At 43.9% G+C, this 22,918-nt stretch overlaps 1 protein-coding gene across 1 annotated transcript; it reads left to right on the top strand.

Annotated features, from left to right (window-relative positions):
- Positions 1–21,651, top strand: LOC147624523 (kinesin-like protein KIN-7A). The gene is made up of 15 exons (XM_086819546.1): positions 1–799; positions 15,981–16,070; positions 16,347–16,447; positions 16,605–16,718; positions 17,582–17,663; positions 17,766–17,833; positions 17,946–18,011; positions 18,114–18,238; positions 18,371–18,575; positions 18,755–18,892; positions 19,017–19,121; positions 19,426–20,161; positions 20,249–20,340; positions 20,436–20,764; positions 20,875–21,651. The coding sequence occupies exons 1-15, from the start codon at positions 451–453 to the stop codon at positions 21,209–21,211; spliced, it is 2,937 nt and encodes a 978-aa protein (XP_086675672.1). The 5' UTR covers positions 1–450; the 3' UTR covers positions 21,212–21,651.
- Positions 21,652–22,918: the final 1,267 nt, after the last annotated feature.

The raw sequence follows: 22,918 nt of genomic DNA, 5'->3' as shown, positions 1-22,918 counted from the left end.
GTCTGTAGTTGTCTCTTTTACTCAACAACTGCTGCTAGGTATAGGCCTTCTACCTACTGCTACGAGTCTACTGCCACTCACTGTGCCCCTCTTGCCATTCTCGAGGCGGTGCTGTTCTGCGTGCCTCTTTCGGAGCAAGTTGCGTTTCTTCCTCTGTGGGTACGAAGCTCTTCCTCAAGTCTTCAGCTCTCAACAACAATGTTGTCTCTGCGGACCAGAGCCTCACCCTCCCTCCTCTTGCCTGGCTTTGCTGCTCAGCATCAGACGAGAGGCCATGGCCATAGCGTGCCTTAAGCCTTTCCGGAAGCACAGGAAACTGGCTAAATCAACGCTACGGAGCTCGAAGCTCTACATGCTATGCAAGCTTCGCTGCTAAAACAACGCTCGCTTCGCTAATTCCAGTATGCTTCTCTGATTCCAACAGACAAAGAAGAAGCCGGTGTGACTGCGATGTCGGAGGTTTCCGGTGACTCTACGACCATTTCCAACGGCTCTCCCCCCGTCGAAATGGAGGTTTCTGTCGACTCTGCTGGCACTTCCAGAGATTCTCCGGATGTTGCTGGCGGCTCTCCCTTGGAAATGGAGGTTACCGGCGATGCTGAGTCGGACGGAAGCTGGTCGGACAGAAAAGGCAGGGCGACGGTGGAGAAGATCTTCGTTACGGTCCGATTCAGGCCTCTCAACGGCAAGGAGATCGCCAATCATGACTTCTCCATCTGGGAGTGCCCGGACGACAGAACCGTGGCTTGCCTCTACTCCCGCTCCGACAGAACAACTTTCCCCCAATCGTATGTTTTCGGTGAGCAAACTGCAACCTCTTACCGCTTTGCCCTTACAGAGTTTTCATCTCTGAAGCGCTGTGTGATGTGCCTGACATTTGGTCTCACCTTTTCTCTTCTTTTAAGAAAACGACGCAGCCAAATGTATGTTCTCAAACAAAACGTCACTCACATCTTAGCTTCAAGAACACTGACAAATTGCTTTATACAGCGAAGCTGCAATTACTTTGCATGCTGGTTTGATCTTTCCAAAACTGTGACCTTTGTTGATCTAATCAAGGCTGCTGTTGAGAATGCACTGCATAGTTACCTTGACTGTGCCTGCTCTTAGAGCAGAGTGCTCGGAAGGCATCTGCACATTGGAAATCACTGGCCTTGGCTTGCTGATTAAAGAGATTGTGAAGTTGGCTTGTTTATTATGCTACTTTTCCCTCCATGAGGGGAGGTGAGCATCCTAAGCAAAGCGGATAGTGAAAAGTTCTTCAACCTGACCACCCTCACACAAAGAATGGCCTCCTAACCTTTCAGTTAACCATGATTATGTGCTTTGCTATTTGAGCCAACAGCTAAGTAACTGCAGAGTGAGAAGGATGATCTCCTGTACACTCAGAAATGGATGTGTTCTGCTTCAGAGGTAAAGTCTTGTGACAATGAGATGAAGAAACTATTGTAAGTTGGTTTGCCAAACATGGAGACTACTCTCATCCTTTAATTTCACTAAGGGATGTGTGGGGCAAGTTTTGGATGCCATGGTAAGAAATTAGCTTGCAAGAAGCTCAAGGATTTTATATGTGCTCGGCTGAAGAGACCAGGCATGTATTTGATGAAGTCCATTTTATGTGCGCGGGAGCATCTCAGATCTTGGCAGGATCTTGGACAGGAGATTAGAGAGCTAGCTCCTGTGAATCAAGGGGCGTTAAGCAGGCATGGTCAGTAGTTGGGATTGGCTGACCTCAATCTCACCTCAGCTGGGAGTGTTGTTAGTGAACTTCAGCAGAGACCTTGACTGTTGACAAGCTTTAGCAGGCTCCTCACACCACTCTGGACATGATTACTGTTGGTGGATAGAGGGTCAGGCTAGCAGCTAGCTGCTATTTGACATTGAGGAAGCCATCCTTGCAGCTTGGCTAGAGTATGAAACAGAGTTGCAGAACTTGTGAACTGCCTTCTCTACTCTAAGGAGGGGATTATAGGTCACTTGCTCTTTTTGTCCACACAAGAGATATGCTGTGAACTTGCGGTGCAATCCCATTTGAGAATGTAGTAGAGCTGCAGGAGGGCTGTAAGTCTGTTGGAAGGTTTGTATTCTTTTGTGGTCTTGGTAGCATTGGACAAAGGATGGAGAGTTTGGATTTGGAAGGGCCGTCCTGCATGTAGTGAGATTGTTGCAAGGATGTTCTGCAGGGCCTGATTAGGGGCATACTTGACCCAGTAATGCTGGACCATGGAACTTTAGATAACGTGAATACTAGAATTAGGGTTATATACTTGCACCTTGGGTGGCTTACAACGATATCTCAGTCTGCTTTGGCTTGCAAATCTCACACATTGGTTGATTAGACCGTGCTGGAAGAGCTGGAAAGCTCACTTCCTTCCCTTGAACACACTCTCAACTGTGAGGCTATGCCCCACCCAAGCCTGTGGTGTCCAATACCATCAGAATCCACAGTCTTGGTGTAAGGCTTAAGCTAAGCAAAGGATGGAAGGTTGACCAGCTCCTTGGAGTCCTGCCAGCGGGCAAACCAGACCTGCAGCCAGCATTTGCGTCTGGACAGCAAGGTAGGCTGAGATCAGCAGATTGATCACCTTTTGTACTCCAGAAATGTTCAGTTGCACATAATATTGGCATTAATACAAGTTTAGCGTGAGATTCTTGTGAATGACTGTATTGCAAGTTTTCCCCTGTGCATCTACCATACTCATTACACTACTAGTCTTACATTCGGTATTAGAGCTTAGGAGAGTCAGTTTTGATCCATGTGTTTACAGAGCAGAGCCGTGCACAAACAGCAATGGTGGCCCTCGATAACCGCTTCAGCAATCTCATAGTCCGTAAGGGCTTTGGATTCGGCTTCCGTTGTTGCCCGCCACTGCAGGAGTAAAAAACAATGCTTATGTATTAGTCATAAAAGTAGAATCTCATTAAGCTGAAAATACGGCAACTAAACAATCTTGCTTTGTGTGAAGAGGATGTTGTGACCGCAAGCCTACTATGCTGTATTTTGGAGAAAAACAGGGGATTCATGGTGTTGTGACTGCACGGAGAAGGTACAGCTGACACTAGGCCAGGGATTTGAGGTTTTGGAGTTGACCGTGTGTTTTGTTTTCAATGTACATGGTTTTGTGCACTATACAGCTGTAGGCAGCAGGTGGTGTTTGGTACAACTATATGCAGATCCAGGGCACGTTGGAGAGTGTGTTCTTATGATCATGCCAACAGGATAGCTATGCTTTTTTGTGCGCCAGTTGGCACTTGGGCAATTCGTGTTTTTTTCACATGTATGAGCTAGAATCCTTTTCGACACAAGTGGTTGGGCAGGGGCGGGATTGGATTCTTTTGCCACTTGTGCTGGTGCCCATGCCTATGTGGGTGGGAGACGCTGAGCCTTGGATGTCCGTCAGATATGGTGCTTGAGCTGACCACCTACCCCAAAGCAGACAGCCGCATTAGACTGAATTGGCCTGCCCAATTTACACCTTTAAAAAGCATTGCTCTTATTTTTAAAAATAATGATTATTATTGCGTTTACATTAATTTTTGGGGGAAAAGCATTAGACAAAACCAAAGCTTAATGCCTTGGGTAAGTGTGAGCAGCACTTTGCAAGGTGAGAGCAGATTTATGAATTCTACATCACAAGACCATATACAGAAGCAAGTTCTGGAGGGAACAGGGCAGCCCACTTTACAGCCACAAGGAAGTGCGTCAGCAATAGTGTTTAAGGCCATGTCTATATTTCTTATTCTTTAGTACAAGCAGGAACAACTTTTTTTTTTTTTTTTTCATCAACAACCTATTCAATGGGCAACCTCATACTTTGCTTGCCATCCAAGACCCTTTTGAAAGCAATGCACAACTATGTGCAGGCATGGATTGTTAAGTGGGAGGCCCACTTTCATCTCTCCACTGGCTTGCCGCCGGCATGATGCGCTATCTCGTTGGAGATGCACTTTACGCAGGAAGCCATGAGGCAAAAAAAAAAGAATGCTGGCCTCTCAAATTTCAATGCTGCCACGTGTCTAGCTAAAAGATATTTTTTCTCTCTCTCTCTCTATTTATCTTCCCTTATCTCTCTTTTATTTATTTTTAATCACATATTAATCTTCTGTCTTTTCTCTCCTATGCATCCCTTCTGCGGCAGCATGGTGACCTAGATTTGTTAGCAATTGATGATGCTGTTCCCTCTCCGATTAGCAACATGATGAGGCCACACACGTGTAGCTCTTGGTGCAGCAAGAGCTTGTTGTGCCACTGCCAGAGGATCTCGTCTCTGTGTTTGGATCACAAGAAATTCACACAGCTGTCGTTCTCTCTCTTCATGCCTAGGGGATGTCAATATAGCTGCCTGCTCACCTTGTGTATCACTCCTCTTCTATCTGGCTGCGTAGTTTACTCTATGATTTTCACACATGTTCTGATTTCATCGTCTTAGGTGCAGACTGCACCCACCTTGCATACGGCTCTCTTCAGAGCTTGAACTTTACTTCCCGTGTAAGGTTTACTCCTTGTGAGTGATGGGCTGTCAACGATGAAGAATGCACCCCCTCTAAGCATAGTCACCAGAAACGTTTCGAGGTTTTTGAGGTTTCAGGACAAAACGTTTTGTCTTTCGGCTAAGAAACACGGAGGTTTCGTAGTTTTTTCTATATAAATACAATAAAATGGTTTAGAACTTGTAGTATGTAGAATTATTTGTAGGCCTATCTAGTGCTAGCTAGGCACTTAAAATATGGTAAAAGCCTAGGCGATTGTGGTCACAATTGGGAAATTGGGGAGTTGTGGAATTGTGACTTGTGAGAAATTGGGGATTTATGAGAAATTGGGCAATTGAGAATTTAGGGAATTGGGAATATTGGGGAATCTGTGAGAAATTGGGGGAGAGAGGAGGAGGAGGAGAAGAAGAAGAGGTGACTATATCGCGTGCAAGAGAGAGAGAGAGGATGTTTGGGCTGCAGGTCGCGTGCGGAGAGAGAGAGAGAGAGCCCAACATATAAGAAAAAAACACTCAGACAAAATTTTAAAGAAAGACAATTTGTTTTTTTTAGAAACGAAAAAAAATCCTTGTTTTTGAAACATGTTTCGGCCATTTCGGGGTTTCGGAGTTTCTTAGCCCAGAAACGCGTTTCTATGTGACTATGCCTCTAAGGGCTCTGGCTTTTTTCCACACCCAGTCCTAATCGATTGGATGATGCCTTATAGTGCTCCACACGTGCAAAAATCTAGCAAAGAGAATGTATACGATGCTCTTGTGCCTACACAAGTTTGTAGGTGGACCATGCACTCTTGGCCTTGTTTTGATGTGAGGAGAAGCTTGTACATGCTTGGGAAAAACCCTCTTCCATGGATGGGGAGGTATCGTTGCCTACATCAATGGCTTAAACACGGAGGTAAAGTACTCATGTACAATGGTCATCCCCTCCAATGGAATTCTTTATTGTGCTCTAGCTAGCAGTGCATTATGTTGCAAATCGCACATCCTTGGGCGTGGGAGCTTCATGGTAGCTAAAAGAGCCATTGAACACCAACTCTCTCTCTCAAAAACAAAGAGCCATTGATTATGTAACATGCAGCGGAAGTCTTCGTATTGGAGGATCCTGTCGTCTTCTGTATCCTGAGTTTCGCGAGTTTAGCAATCCACTTTAATACTTCAAACTTTAGAGAGAGATGAGAGAGAGATGAGAACTGTACACCGTATGGGGTCCCGAATTACCCACTGAAGGGCCCCCTATCTGAGATAGTATTTGCTTTATTATCTTTAAAGAGATTGACGGTGTGACTGACGATGAGCCCAACGCAAGGCCTCTGAAGACCAAGTGCTGGGTTGAACTGTGCACTGCTGTAGAAGCACCAAAGATGTCCAATCTCGAGCCTATGCACTCTTTGTTAGCACTTTCATCCCCAGTTTCTGCTCTTATATGGTGCCCATTTGGTCCCCTTTTGCATGGCCCTTGCTTGTGGGCTGGCCACCCCTTTTTACTATTTTTTTGGGATTTTTCCCCAGCCATTTCTGGCATTTTCCAGTCGGCCATGTCCTACAGCTCCAGTCGGCCTGTTTATGAGCTCTAGTCGGCCAGCATTCCCCCACTATAAATAGTGGGTGCTGGCCTCTCTTGTTTCATTCAATCTTGTACATATTTTGCTTCCTCACTTATGAGACTATCTGTGTCTCTTGCTTGGGACTGTTTTGCTTCAGTATATTCAGCATAGTTTGCTCCATATCTCTCTCTCTCTCTTGCACTCTCTGTTCAGCACATTCTAGTGCCACTCTGCTTCCGCTCTGTGCACTCTTTCATGGTATCATCGCTCCCGGTTTAGCAACCTTTCTGCTGCCCCAGATTCAGCCCTGTTTTCAGCACCTTCTCCTCTGCGTTTTTCCTCCAGATCCATAGCTTTTGCTGCTGCGTTTTCTGGACAGCACTCTGCTGGTCGCTTTTCCTTCAGTTTGGCTTCACCAATTCAGCCATCTGGTACTTGTTGACCACCGTTTCCTTGCCCACTTGGAGATTGGACAATAGGCGGCCTGTTTTTCTACAGGACAGCACCTTTTCATTGCTGCGTTTTCCTCTCCAGCGGCTCTTTCCCTTTGCAGAGGGGGCTTGTGGTGTTGCAGGCTTTGGTGGCACTCTTCGTACCTGTGGAGGACACTTCTTCGTCAGAGTTTGTGCATTTTTTGAGATTGAGCCCAAGCTTTTGTGATGGCTGCTCCGACTTCTCTTCATATGTTTGCTGAGTCTGCCAAGTTGGATGGTTCCAACTACACCCTATGGAAGGTGAAGGTGAAATCGGCCTTGCGTGGCGTGGATCTCTGGGATTGGCTTGTTACACCGGCCAATGCCACCCCTCCCACCCTTGCTTCCGGTGGTGCGACTCAGGCACAGATTGATATTTGGCAGTCGAATGATCGACGTGTTTTCTCCTTCCTGATGTTGAAGTGTCAGGATGCTGTTCTCTCTCATGTGCGTACAGCAGATGCTGCACATGAAGTTTGGAAGGCTTTTGCAGGTCTCTGTAAGATTAAGTCTCCGGGTCGGATTTTGGCGTTGGAAAAGCAACTTATGAACTTATCAGTTTCTGCGTTTCCATCTTTATCTGCTTTCATCTCGAAGATGAAAGATCTCCGGGACAAGCTTGCTGTTTGTGGCAAGGACATCTCCACAGAGGATATGGCTATTCGGCTGCTCTCCAAACTTCCAGAGAGGTTTGATGCATACTTTCAGTCTGTGGTTTCTTCCTCGTCCTGTTCCAGTTACTTGGGAGGAAGTTCTCCCCTCTGTTATGCAGATTGAGTCTCGCTTTGAGGAGCGGACTGGCACCTCCGGTGGCCCGGATGGAGCTTTGGTAGCACGAGATAAAGGGAAGACTCAACAAAAAAAAGGAAAAGGGGGTTCTGACAAGAACTCCAAGGATTCCGACAAGGACAAAGACAACAAATCTTCAAAGAATAAGGACATTGAATGCCATTATTGTGACAAGAAGGGTCAGAAGTCACCCCAATGTCACAAGAAGAAGTGTGATGAAGCAGCAAAGATCTCTTCCTCAACGGCGGTGTCTCAACCCAAGAAGGATGATGGCATTCTTCTCTTAGCAGGTACTTGCTCTTGTGACTTCTCAGTCACGGTCTTGGATTGTTGATAGCGGTGCTACTGCTCATATGACACTCCATCGAGATTGGTTCGAGGACTTCATTGCCAGATCAGGTGAGATCACTCTGGGTGATTCTTCTTCCATGCCAGTGCATGGTCATGGCACTGTCCCTATCTTCCGTTCTGACGAGGACAAGCGGTACTTCTCTGACGTTCTGTATATTCCAGATTTGGCTTTTAACCTTTTGTCAGTGAGTGCTCTTACAGCTCAGGGTGCGGAGGTGATCTTTTCTCGTTTTGAGATTACCATTCGTGATAAGGCGACTGGTAGCATCTTGGCTCAGGGAGTCCAAGATAGTGGTCTCTACAAATTGACCGCTCTGCTTTCTTCTGGTGCTTCTTCTGCTCTTTGGCATGCTCGGTTTGGCCATTTGAGCTATCAGCTTCTGTAGCGAGCTTCGAAGGATGGGTTGGTTGATGGATTACCAACCATCAAGGCTCCGTCTTCTGCTTGTTCCTCTTGTTTACAGGGGAAGCAACACCGAGCCGCCTTTTCGAAGGAGGCGACACACAGATCTTCGACATCACTTGCTCTCATTCATGCAGACTTATGTGGTCCTATGAGTACTGCGTCTTTGAGTAAGGCGTTGTACATGCTCGTGATGGTGGATGATTTTACCAGATATACTTGGGTTTTCTTTCTGAAGACCAAGGATGAGACTTTTCATCACTTCTGTGATTGGAAAGCCGAGGTGGAAAAAGAGACCGGTCACTCGGTCAAGGCTCTGAGGACCGACGGAGGGGGTGAGTTCACATCCCAGGAGTTTCAGCAATATTGCAAAACACATGGCATTTGGAGACAGCTTACTACAACATTTTACCTTCAGCAAGTGGTTGGAGCAAAACAATGAATGGATGAATGCTGAAAACTATATGGATGCAAAAAATGCAAGGACTGAAGGCTGAATGCTGAACTGCTGCGTTTTACTGATGTAGATGGCTGAATGCTCATGTGTTTGAGGCGCCTAGGGCTGTAGGAGACAAACGCTGAAGAAAGGGCTGAAATTGCAATCGCCTATGCTCCTGGGGCTGAGGATGGTAAGCGCTTGATGGCTCTCTTGCTGAATATGATGAATGAATAGATGATTATGCAAAGCCTCTATTTATACTAGTGATGTTGCTAGTTGGTTGGCACTAGATGCTGGCCGATTGCTATATAAGCATTAAATGCTTAATGATGATGCATAAATGCTGAAAATACCAGAAAAATCCTGGATAAATCCTGGATAAATCCTAGATGCTATCTGAGGTTCTTGCAATGGTCTAGATGCTATGCATGAATGCTGTGCAATATGCAGGATGCTTTTTGATGCAAACCCTAAAGTTTCTATTGACTGTATATGCATGAATGCGTCTCTTTAAGTGGGTTAAGGGACTCTGATTGGCTGGCTGACTGACTATGGCTGAGATTGACCTATGTAGCTCGTGCGTGACTTATCCTGGACTGAGGATTACAATGGGGTCACGGCATACGACAAATATCATCCTAAATGGAACTAATACTGTTCAAATATTGCGCTGTTGATGATGAGCCAGTTTGTCACCATGCACTACAGTGCAGAGTGCATGTGACAAATTACTGGCTTGAAGACCTAAATGGGTGATTTAACTATACAGAAAACTCAACAAGCGTTTGTAGTCGGCATGCAGGCAGTGCTTTTGTTCAGAAATAAAAAGATCAAGACTATACACATAGAAACTTAACTAATTAAATTTAAGGACAAACTCTCATGACATGTTCACACGGAAAGAACTGGGGTGTTTTATTATGTAGGGCTCAGAACATGCTCTTGGCCCATCACAAAAGGTATCCTTTGTCCTAGATGAAGGGAGAATGCCCATGTAGCACCCTAGGCCAGATGGTGCATGTGACAAGGAGGAGTGTGTCAAGGGTGTTCTCAACACAAAGTTCTGCAAGAGCTTGTACAGGAGGATACTCATCAAGGGTTAGTGTTTCACAAGGAAGTCTAGACAAGTCCAACCACTCCGTGGGGCCCTGTGGAAAAGGCATCCCCAGCATAGTAGCATTGAAACGCGTTTTAGTTGGTTTGAAACGGACTGAAATGTTTTGTAAAAGTTTCATTCATTGAAACACATTTTTTATCCGACCTTAAAACGTCTTATCACTTGCGGCGACTTTCCGTTCGTGGCACACGTTTCGAGTAGGAGGTTTGCGCATCTATCCCAACTCCTGTCTCCCGCTGTTCTCGCTTGTGTATGGTTGGTCGATTCACGACTGTTGTCCACCCTCAATCACGAGTCATGACGACTACCGGCCGACTGGTGGCAACGCTCATGACTGCTAGCCGATAGGTCACAACTGCTGGCCGATTGCTGTCCACCCTCACGACTGTTGTCCACCTTCATGACTGCTATCCTAGCCTGTAGGTGTTTTATTTTCCTTTTGCATATGTTTCTATACTAATAACTATATAGGTTTTTCTAGCCTGTTGCCCTTTTTTTTTTGGCATATGCTTCTATATATATATATATGCATATGCATTTTTGTTTCAAACTTTTTTTTGCCGTTTCAAAAACATATGAAACTTTTGAAACCCATTTCAAATCAGGCATCCTGGTAACTATGATCCCTAGACCCCACAATAATCATCAAATAATCTGCAAGCTCTCCTCTTCATCGAGCAGTCTTCCAAGCGATCAGGAGAGCGGGAAAACCAGATCTGCAGCCAGTGTTGATCACACCTTTTGTACTCTAGAATCATGTAGCCGTACATTATTTTGCATTAATACAAGTTTAGCATAGGATACTTTTGAGTTTCACAACTTTGTGTATTGCAACTCTTCTACTGTGCATCTACCTTTGTTCACACATTCATTGCATTAGTAATCTTACATCATGACAATAGGAAAATAGTATTTGTTGTTCTTTCAAGTGATTGGAGAAGTAATGAGTTCATCTTCTTCGGTCTTGAGGGCTGAGTGATGATTCTGAACGCTTCACCAACAATCAGCTCGGGAGTTGGAGGGGTGCGCATATAGTTTGAGTCCTCTCTTTCTTCAAGTATTTGGGATTTATAATCCCATTTATCTTCTCTAAATGACAAATGCGGTCCTGAAGTCCCCACAGATTTTTGAGGCTGATTTTAGGGCATTTTGGCAGTGCCTTTCAGCTTGGTGAATACCACACCAAGGGTTAAAAAGGTTACATGGTAAGTTGAAGTGTTAACTATAAGCGCTCACCTTTTTGGTTATGTGTAATAGCAGGCTTATTACCAATGCGAGAGCCCCTAAGATGCTGAGTGGATGTAACTCTCCGATCCTCCGGAAGACTCTTAAAGGTCTTCCAAGCAAGAACTGTGTATGCGCATCTCCCCCATCCTGACCATTGTATATAACGAGATGCACCAAGTGGCCGACCAGCCTCATCCCTAATGAACTCGTTCCACATAATAGGTTGTCGGTCAGTCTCATCCAAAGACCTAGGAAGCCTTTGTCGCAAAAAAAATCTCATGCTTCTCCATGCTTTGACAATGGCTACAATAAGAGGGAAAGATGGTGCCCTAATATTAGCCTCTATGAACAAAAAACGTGTGTTGGGCATCCAGTCTCTCCCGACCTTGGGTGTACATCTGGAAATCTGAGACAAGAAAAAATCCTTCCAAGGCTCAATGCCTGGTAGGAAACCTCTGACCACAAGTTTGCAAAGCAACGCCCTGCATTGAACATCCGGATCGATAATATTCAAGCCCCCCTCTCTTTTGGGCTGAATAACTGTGAGCCAAGCTACCTTGCGTGCTTGGGTGTGCCACAAACAGCCCTCGATGCCCTTGCTTGAGGAAAAGTATTTGACTTTCTGTTGGAGTGGGGTTGATCCCATGAATGATAACTACAAAGTAGTTCATATGGTGCCATGCTGTTGGGACGGATACCATTCTTGCATTAACCCTGTCAACCTCCCATGAGGTTGTGTATGTCCATATGTTGGGTAGGAGGGCAGCTAGTGCGCGCGCGCACACACACAAGCTCAAGCACAGAGAAAACGTGAGTGCTGGAAAAGATGTACTCGATAATGATAAAATGAAAGTATAATGAGAGTACTAAAAAGCCTAGGGCTGAGTGTCCAATACACAAAGTGTGTTCACACGGGGAAAAAACCTGTGTCTAAGCTGGGTTCACACTTGAACTAGCCGGGAGTGACCGGGTGGACATGACGAACAAACCCTCCTCAAGTGAACGGTGTGAACGGGTAGCAAGGTGGTAAAGCTGTGAATTTTACCCTGCACTATGCTCCACATTAAGAGTGATCAAGAGAGATCACGATGGCAAAGATGAACTGTAGTGAATGGGAAAAGCAAGCACTATATGACGGGGAAGATGAGAAACCCCAATGTCATAGCTCTAAAGCTAGAGCACAATAGTACATAAATGCATCACCTGAAATGCATGTCGAAGATCATGTGTACATCAATTGCATCAAATCAAGAGGCATCGCATAAGCTGCATTAGGAGAAGATGTGTTATAATATCCTCTAGTAAGGAAAATAAATATAATACCCCCCTCACGGTAAGCATCCAAATGCCAAACTGAACTGCATGTAATCCACATCAGTGACAACAAGAGAGCAAAGCATAGCTATGTAATGGCACCGGTGATAAGCATAAGAAGATGGAGCAGATATACACGTGTAAAGGCAACAAGATCTAGAAGTCATGCCTGTGAGACATGCAATGTAAGCTGCAAGAGGTAAACTCATCAATGGAGGGTCTGATGAGGAAAAAATTAGCAATGGTAGGGCTGATAAAAATAAAAATTCAGCAATGGGGGAAAGCTGAAAATTGGGAGAAAAAGTGGGGGCTCTGGGCGGGCATCAGCCAATGCTATGAGAGGATGGGTAAACTCTCAGCGATGCCATGATCAGTGGCATGTATGGCAAGTGTAAAGATGCATAATCCCACAATGAATAATATACATGTGACATGTCAATACCATGAGGGCAAGCCAACACTGGCCAAGTGTGCAGAAGGCACTCCTGGTAAACATCACATGTGAGAAAGTGACAATGTCAACACTGTAGAAACAATCCCGCTGCAAGGGAAAACAACATAAAAGGCATCTCTAGTAGACATCACATAAGAGAAAGCGTCTAGTATAGACAAGCATAAGCGACCATGAGGTATCACTAACTGCATGTGGAAAAGAAAACATCCCCCCCCCCCCCCCCCCCGCCCCCCGAAAATGCATCTGCCAGACAATGCATACCAAGAAGTACTGACTATAGATCATAGTCATCAAAAGCAACACCATCAGAAGACATCTCTGTAGGTGATGAAGATGTAATGGTCAAGACTGATACATGTGTAGCCAAATTGGCATGATCTGCACCTGTTGAAGAAGATGCCAACTGTTTCTTTTTTTCACTCTCAATACGCTTTTTGCATTCCTCTATGGTGTGCCCTGTTTTCCTGCAATAATTATGACGCTTTTTCTTTTCAGGCTTGTCCTCTGTCTTGGGAGGATCCGATGGGCTAGGTTTAGGCCTAGATTGATTCCCACGAAAGGGAGCAGTCATTGCTGACTTAGCAGACATCATGTTGTTCCTGTTGGAATGGGATTGCTCTTCATTGAGCAAGAGAGTCACAAGGTTGTCAAAAGTGACCGCATTAGGTGCATTGCTAGCCAACAACCGCAAAGTGGTGCCAAATGTTTGATAAGAGTAGGGCAAATTACGCAAGACTGTTTGAACAAGATAGCCATCTGTGAAGACCTCATCAATGTTAATGAGCTGCTCTCGAAGGTCTTTCGCATGCGTAAGGTACTGATCAATAGTCACCTTCAATCATGCGGTCAGTCTCAAGCTTGCACTGAAGGTAAGCTACACGAGTCTCATTGCGACCTGAATACAACTCCACCAAGGTATCCCAAGCACCCTTTGCAGTGGTGCAGGAACGAATTTGCGGAATGATGTGCTTGCGGCATGAGAGAGCAATCAACACATGGGCCTGAGCATCCCAAGCATCCCAAGTACGCTGTTGGTGGGTAGGAGGAGGACGAGAAGGTTGACTTGCAGGAGGGTGAGCGAGAATCACTTCACCTTCCGCTGGAGCAGGTGTGAGAGGACGCTCCTCAGTGTCATGCTATATAGCCATACATTCTTTGCAACCAATACATGACGTGTCATGTAAGCCCACATAGGGTAGTTATCCCCATTGAGCTTGTCCTCTTGAGACAGCATGCCAAAGAGATCATTTTTACTGTTGGCCATTACAACATAGCTTTTTTTGTCACAGGTCACCACAAGAGTAGGCAATGCCCAGCAAAAGTGTAAGAATGCGAGAGATGAATAGCAAAATAATCAATGGATTGAAAGGGAACCCCTTCATTACAAGAAATACATATGCATGTCCCAAATCTGCATGTGTACTGATAATGCAAATCTGTCAAAATGTCCACAATGGCATACATACACTACAACAAACCACAAATGTATACATGTGCCGTGAAAACACGATCAGCTGACACCTGTAAGAGCTGCAAGTGCGCAAATCCGGGCAAAATCAAAGGTAAATGGATCGAATGTTGCAAAAATGGGCTCAATGTAGAAAAGCCCCAATTTTTAGGCAGCCAATTCGACCAAATCTGAACCGGCACCTATAAATTTGCACCTGTAAATCTGCCAAAGTGTCCAAATGTGCAATTGTCACTTGTATCAATGCTATAATGCCCCAATGCCTGCAAATGTCTATAATAGACTTGCAAATAGTGTCAATTTTTGCAAAATCCCCAAATTTCTAGTGCAATTACGCACCAAATCTACTGAAATCAATGCCAATGTCTGCCAATGTTGCAATTGCAGGCTCAATGGTGAAAAGCTCCAAATTTTAACAGACAAAAGGTGCAATTTCAGGTCAAAATCTGCTAATCCCACGAACCTGTAAAGCTGTAAACTTAAATGGGCTGAAATTTTTGAAAAAATTTCAAATGCCCCGAATTTTGCAGTGTACATGTAGCCGTAGATCTGAATGTTGTAAGCTACATGGATGCTTGCTTGGTACAGTTGGTCCGTACAGCTGCAGTTGCAGGGCTACAAATGGTAGCAAGGCGGCAATGTGCAGCAGCAGCAGTTGCATGGTGGCGTAGGGCAGGGTGGCGCAACGCGGTAGCTGGGCGGCACAGGGCAACAGTTGGGCGGCGCAGGAGGGCAGGGCGGCGTGGGGCAACAGCAGGGCAGGGCAACAGCTGGGCGGCGCAGAGTAGGGCGGAGCAAAGCAACAGCAGGGCGGTCAACTCTGCAAACAACGTGCAGTTCAAGGCAAAGGCTTCTGTGCGTAGAGCAGCAGCGCGCTGAAGAAAAAAAGGCACAAATGCATGTTATGCGTGCAATAGGCTCAAGCTTGAGCAAGAAGGGCAAACCCTAGCTTTGATACCAATGTTGGGTAGGAGGGCAGCTAGCCTACACACACACACACACACACACACACACACACACACACACACACAAGCTCAAGCACAAAGAAAACGTGAGTGCTGGAAAAGATGTACTCGATAATGATAAAATGAGAGTACAATGAGAGTACGAAAAACCTGTGTCCAGCCACAGGGAAAAAGTGCCGTGAGTAAGCTGAGTTCACACCTAAACTAGCCGGGAGTGGCTGGGTGGACGTGACCAACACCTTACTCAAGTTGTTGGGTCAAACTCGTCTCCTAAGCTCACATCTTGACATGGCCAAGCCTGCTTTGTAATCAAGGCCACTGAACCATAGTAACAGGAAACAGCCGTTTCCTAGTCTAAAATGCGGAAACATTGCTTCTTTTGAGTTGCCATTTCCATGTTCCTTTCCCATTTCCTAATTCCACTCGATTTCTTTCTTCTAAGTTTTGATTTTTCTCGAGTTTCCTCGGCATCTCCTCCAAATTATGATCCAACCAACATTTCTCCTCTTATCTCTCTCAACTTTTTTCTTTATTTTGCAAAAATTGCTGTTTTCTAGCCGTTTCTGTTCCTAGTTTTGGACTGTTTCTGTTTCATGCAACTATGCCATGCAAGTAAGTCTTTTCTGTGTCATTCCTGTCCAAACCTGCTGAGCTGCCTCACAACTCCATACATAATACTCTATCTATAACATGCATACATGCAGCACAAAAATGGGTCCTCTGATCTGAGCCTCCCACTTCTCCACTACTAGTTTTTGGCTTGCCGTGAAAACTCTATGGCTCTTTAAGAGTGCAGTTAGTGTGCTAGTTTGTGATCATTGCTTTGGCTCACATATTCTATATCTGCCGATTGTGTCAATGTGTAGTATGTCTCTGATGGAAAGTAAGTGCATTCTCTCTATGGCATCTGTATATGAGGTGTGCTGATTTTAGCTATCCCTGACAGATCGGGTCTTTGGAGCTGAAACAACAACGAAAGATGTGTATGAGCGAGGTGCTAAAGATGTTGCCCTTTCAGCTTTGACAGGGAAAAATGGTAAGCGGCCTTATGACTGTATACTCAATTATCCCATTCTCCTTGCAAGTGACGTTATTGTCCCCAGTCTGGCAAGCATAATTTTATTTTGGAATTGATAGCTTGGGCCGAATTCCTTATTTTAAAAGGCCTGCTGAGATTTCATTGCAGTTACAGCAGTGATGGAGTCAGCGCATTTCTGCTTAAATAGTTGCTTGAGACTCTTGTTTGTGCTTAATAATCGTACAGAAGGTTCTCTAGTTTGGACAGACAAGACTGAATGCTTCTGTATTGCAGCCACCATATTTGCTTATGGACAGACGTGCAGTGGAAAGACGTATACCATGCATGGTGTAACTGAAAGTGCTGCAGCTGACATTTTTAGCCATATCAAGCAGGTAATTTCTTGGATGGTCATGTGCTTCTTCTGAGAAACGTCCACAATGTTGCAAGCGTTTTTAAAAAAAATGATGCACCTGCCATGTGAAGGAGACCACTGTCTTAGTTGTTTTCGAAGGCCTCAATCATGAAAGCTTAAGCTTGTTTCTTTTGCAGCATGATGACCATATATTTCTACTCAAGTTTTCGGCACTTGAAATATATAATGAGGTGGCGAGTGACCTTCTCAATCCAGAGAGCGGCCCACTTCGAATAATGGATGATCCTGAGGTAGGTAAATAAATGATGGCATTTATCCAAATGGTTAGATTTCTCTTCTGCTGAGGTAGGTAAATAAATGATGGCATTTATCCAAATGGTTAGATTTCTCTTCTGTTTCTGTCTTTAACTTGATTGCCTTAGTGTTTTATCCCCTTTTCATCAACTCGATCTGGTCATAGCAACTGACGTGTGAGTTGTACTTCTTTTGTAATCTGTGCAACAAGCATATAAGCTGACATATAACATTAGTACTCCACACGCTTAAATTGCTTAGGGTTGCACTCTTCAACAAGCATATAAGCTGATGCACTCTTCACACATTCAAATTGCATAGGGTTGAAGTACATTTTCCCTTTATACCAGATTAATAACTCGGTCATATGAGTCTTTATACTTGACACATGACCATGTGAAAACCAATCATGGAAGAGCTGTGGCGACCATGAGAGACACTGGCCCTCATGCAAAATATCTGTGACATGGAATTGTTTCAACCATTTGCTTTTATGACTCTTAGCCTTCTAACCAGTCTGCGTCTGATACAGTCTCTGCCCAATGGCTGGTCTGTTGCAGAGTAATGTGCCTTGATGTTTTTGACCTTCTCAACTGCTGCCATGATTTGTTCTTTCCCTGGACTTTTTTTTTTCCCTTTATGTGAGCATGGAGCAGGCAAATCTAAGCATGGGACCATGCAATGTGTGAAATGTTTTGTTGCTACTTGATTACATTTTCATTATCTTGTATTTTTTGTTGTGTGTTAGTTCGTTGAAAAAGTTACATGCTTGTCAAAGTTTTGTAAGCTTGGAAATATTCCACTTGTGTGAAGGTATGTATTTCTGACATTTTGAATTATGCTTGCTTTGATTGTATAGAGGGGAACAGTAATAGAAAGATTGGTAGAAGAAATTGTGCAGGATAAAGATCATCTTCATACTCTTTTGTCAATTTGTGAAGGTAACATTTGGATGTAAATATTGAGTCTAGTTGTGGACATGCCAATCAACTTTGTTATGGGACTAATCGAAACGGGGTTCTCTTCTTGTGTGCTTGCTGCAGCACATAGGCAAGTTGCAGAGACAGCCTTGAATGATATTAGCTCAAGGTCTCATCAGATTATCAGGCTGGTATGAGCACACTTCCTTTCCCATGCTATAGTTTTTGTGATGTGGTCTTTGACTAAGTTGAAATGTGGAATTATATAATGTGAGCTTCTCATTTGGATTATATCTTGAGTAGACAATCGAGAGTTCCCCACGAGTGATGACAGATGAGAGACCAGTCAAGTCCTTGATAGCAGTTTTGGTGAGTACACATCTCTCTCGTTTAAAATCACATTCTATTGTGTACTGATAAATCTGAGCCTATAAGTTTACCTGTTATATGGGAGTTAAAACTTCTGTACAGAACTTTGTTGACCTTGCAGGAAGTGAACGTGTATCACTCACACATTCAGAAGGAACTACTCTAAAGGAAGGTTGCTACATCAATCGCAGCCTCTTGACTCTGAGCACTGTGATCCGCAAGCTCAGGTAGGTTTACAAATCCAACATCTGATGACATTGCCACTTTTATTATTAGATATCAGAATTATGAGCAATTTAGTAACAGTGCGAAGCTTCATGTGATCAAGGACCTATATTTATAAAGAGCTTGCAATGCAGTGACCCCAACAGGTCCAAAGCAGCACATGTTCCATACAGGGAATCAAAATTAACACGCATTCTGAGAAATGCACTTGGAGGCAATGCCCGCACTGCAATTATTTGCACGATGAGTTCATCAAATAGACACTTGGAGCAAACACGGAATACTCTATTTTTTGCTTCCTGTGCAAAGGAGGTGACAAACCGAGCTCAAGTGAACGTGGTAAGCTGCAGATTATGGTCTGCTGTCACTCTTTTGGTTTGGCCAATGTTGTAGATAACCTTTTTTCATATGAATTGGTGCGTTCTAGTACTTAATGTGATGGGTCTTGACCTTACAAGTATCTGTCATGCTAAATGGTTTGCAAACCAGATGCCTGACATGAATTGATATTCTTTCAGGTAATCTCAGACAAGGATCTAATCAAACAGTTGAAAAAAGAGGTAGCTTTGCTTGAAGCTCAACTGCGGCGTTCTTCTATTTCCTCGCAAAGCTCCGTTGATGCATTATTACTGGAAAAAGACTTGCAGATTCAGAGGGTAGCTCACTTGGACTTCTTAACACCATGAATACAAAAAGCTTATTAAGTTTTGAATTGACTCCATTTATCGCATAAAAAGCCTTTTTGGCTACAACGTTTTGAAGAAGGGCTATCCCTTGTAGATGCAAGATGAGATGTGTAAAGCATACCAAGAACGGGATTCTGCTCAGTCTCAACTATATGACTTCCGTAAACAAATGGAGGAATCTGGGCAAACAAGAGGACAAGTAAGATTCCTCGTATGTTTTTAGATTCAGGAATTCCTTTGGGATAGGAACAAATAAGATTTCTTTTTGGGCAATATTAAGTATTAGGTTTATATGCCTGGGTTTGAACCCTGTTCCTACACGTCAGCAGGCCCAGGTGTCAACCACTCTGGCTAGGGCCTGCTGGCTGGAAACAACTTAGCACAAGTAATTCCTTGGAATATATTTTAGACTGCTACCTGTCTCCTAAAAAGTGTTGTCAGGGTCAATATGATATGTTTGGAGGCAGAGGACATGCACTCACGTAGTTTCTTGGATTGTACAGTCCCAGGGTCAAATTGAAGTGATCAATATGCCTCCGCCAAGTACAGCTAATGGTCATTCATTTGGCAGGAAATTAAGTAATGAGACTGGTGGAAATAATAAAGATCTGAGGTGGAAGGAGGACAGCACAGTTGAGATAAAGCATGTTAATGGAAACCTGCAACAACCATTGGATGATATCAAAACACAAGTTACAGAAAAGCAAGCAACATCGGCTTCAGCTATTCTACTCGAGGAGATTTACAAGCTAGAGCATCTGCAAAACGAGCTTGCACAGGATGCAAATCGAGCCTTAGAGGCAGTTCAAAAGGAGGTTGAATGCCTATGCCTGACACAAACTGACATGAACCAGGAAGCTGCCCAGAGTGTGGCCAAACTTCAGGCTGAAATTAATGAAATCTACGAGTCTCGGGCAACGGGAGCTTCAACAAAGGGTTTTCCACTTACCAAAGACCTCGTAATTGAAGAAAACAAAAGATTTTATTCACTGAAGGAGGAAATTCAGTGGGTGGCGTCTAAAGATAAAGAGAGGTTTGGTGATGCTGACAGTATAGAGGAGATGCTTGCAAATATGCACATTACAGTGGGGGAACTTGGATTGCCTGCACTAGCACCGGGGCACCGAAATGAAGTGGATAACATCATCAATGGGGGTAATCATGTAAATAGTGATCAGGCCCTTCAAGTCCTCTCAAAATCAAATTTTGTGATTGATGAAAACACACCATCTCAAGCAGGTGAAGCTCACAATGACCTTGCCTTTTTAATGAGCATGCCGAACTATCTGGTAAGTTCACTGAAATGCCTACTTTGACTACTTGCAGAGGAAAGTATAAGAAGTGTTTATGCCTATGTAACTGATATGAAAGAGAGGATTTCGAAGCTGCAATACCAAAAACAGCTACTTGTTCATCGGGTAAGAAAAAAAGTGAATGGGTTCATTATTTGGTTCCAGCAAGGAAGTTTTTGTTTGCAAAATGCTTTTCATGGGGACACTCTTTTCTCTGACAGGTTTTAGAGCTAGAGAGGAATGGAAATGCTGATGAGGACGCTGATAACATGGCTATGGCTCCTCCAACATCACCGGAAAGATGGAAGTCTGAGTTCCACATGAAGCAGAAGCAGATTTTTGAACTCTGGGATGCATGCCATGTATCAATCATTCACAGATCACAGTTCTACCTTCTGTTTCATGGGGATCCTGCAGATGCAATCTACATAGAAGTGGAGCTTCGAAGGTTAACATGGCTGAAGAATTTTATGGTAAACCCTAGTAAGGCTCAAGGCCTTTTACGACAAGGAGGTGAACAGGTGGCAAGTCCTGCAAGTCCTGCATCCAGGTACTGTTTAACAAAAAACACCCAATCCTTGTATTTCCCATCTTTTGACTCCCAAGTTGATCAGAGTGCACTACAACTGATCATAGGAAACCTCTTTGATTTCCCAACAGCATGAGAGCTTTGAAACGTGAGAGAGAATCACTGGTAAAGTACCTGAACACAAGGCTTTTGGTAGCTGAAAGAGAGGAAATCTACAAACAGTGGGGTATACCTTTGGATGCGAAACAGCGAAAAGTGAAGCTAGCTTATATGGTATGGACAAATTACCAGGATGAAGGGCATGTAAAGATGAGTGCAGAGCTGGTGGCTAGACTTGTGGCCCTATGGAACAGAAGTGGGCCTGCATCTAAAGAAATGTTCCAGCTGAGCTTCTCCCCACCAGGCAATGAGAGGACCTGGTTCAGTTGGAATCCTATTTCCAATCTCTTCAGCTTCCGAAATATCTGACAGGTACTATGATCCAGACTTGAGAATTATTCAAGCAGTTTTTAGAGTTGCCACAATTTTCCAGCTGAAACACCTCAGGTACCTTAAAGGTAGCTCTATCAACAAGGCACTTGTACCATTGCAGTATCTGTATATTCTGATACCCCCATGAGGTCGAGGTTGTTTTTGGCTCAAGGAAACCAATTTGTTTGAAAGGCATTCCTTGAGTCTTGACCTAACGCTTGACAAATATGATGGGAGATCAAAGGCTTCAGTGGTGCTTGTCGGCACATTTTATCTCATGGTTGTCCCCCACATCTTGTTAAGTGTGTGAGTGCGTAGAGCATTGAGAGGCTGAACATGAAGATAATGTATGTATACCGTTTCTTTTCATGACAAGCAAAGCTTTCTTGTAACTCAGTATTTAAAGAATCTGAGGTTTTATTCTTGTGAACTCCAAAGGACGACCCTCTCCTACCCCCTACCCTTTTCACCCCGCAGCTGTCACGTTAGTGACTGTCCTTGTCTTCTAAACTGTTCTGTGAGTCTCACTCTCTACGGCTGCTTTAACATTTTTATCTTGTGCTGCAACATTATATCACCATTACCCAATTAATCTTTTCTTTTCCAACCCGGGCATTTAAATTTTAAATTGCTGTCATATGTGAAGCACTATGAGCTGCTTAGAGTATCTTAAATAATTTTGAAAGTATGCTTCAAATGTAGTAAAAAAGTTTGTAAGTATTGGTACATATGTTCTTTGCATCAATTGAAGAAGTAAGTTTTTGCAGCTCTTCAAAACTGGGGCAGGACTTCTCCATCTAGAGATAACTAGAAGATTTTGCAGCTCTTCAAAACTGGGGCAGGACATCTCCATCTAGAGATAAGGAGAAGATGAGTAAAGAAGCTATTGGCAAAATATCTTGCTAATTCCGAACAGGTAAAAGTTTTGTCCCTTAAAATTATCTAGTGCTAAAGAAAACTGCCAATTAGTGAACCTATTCTTGATTTTGCTGCACTATTCACATTTTTGATTTTGCTGCTTTTTTTTTCCCATTTCGCTGCACTATTTCTTTCTGCTGTCCTTTCAAATGCCATGTAACATTGCAGACCCTCAACATAACAATCATTTACAAGAAAGCAGAGGAACAATTGCCAAGATCAGCAGGCGTATATATATATACATATATATAATACACACACGCGCGCGCGCACACACACACACACACACACACACACATATATATATATTCGGTTACAGAAAGCAGAACCACAAGCTAGACATATGATTCAACAAACCAAATGAAACATCACAAAGAGAAGTAGACCGATGACATTTCAGCAGCGTATGCACCTACGGACATAACACACATTGCAAGTTTTCATATTCGTCTTAATAGAACGCAACATCTTTAGCAATGACTCTGTGGAGATAGAGGGACATAATCATCAGCGTTCATTATTGCTTGTTTGTATTGCTCAGTTCTATCCCATAGAGACCAGTACTTGGCCACATATTGCTCACTTGGGCTCCCATTTTTGTTAGATTCAAGTCTATAGGGTTTGTTCAGCAGCCATGGCTTCCATCATTTGGGACTACAAGGATACTCACGTCCATGTTGCACGGTTGCTTTGCTAGACCTCGGTACTTGTTTGCCAAATTGAGGAGAATACTTGAACATTCGAACATCGGAGAAGAAGATGCTATCCAAATCATGAGCCTCCACC

This window comes from Cibotium barometz, chromosome 25, assembly GCF_041138505.1.
Source record: "Cibotium barometz isolate CiBa-2024 chromosome 25, ASM4113850v1, whole genome shotgun sequence".
Classification (NCBI taxonomy): Eukaryota; Viridiplantae; Streptophyta; class Polypodiopsida; order Cyatheales; family Cibotiaceae; genus Cibotium; species Cibotium barometz.
The sequence above is the reverse complement of the archived record's forward strand: the minus strand, read 5'-3'. Positions and strand labels throughout refer to the sequence as shown.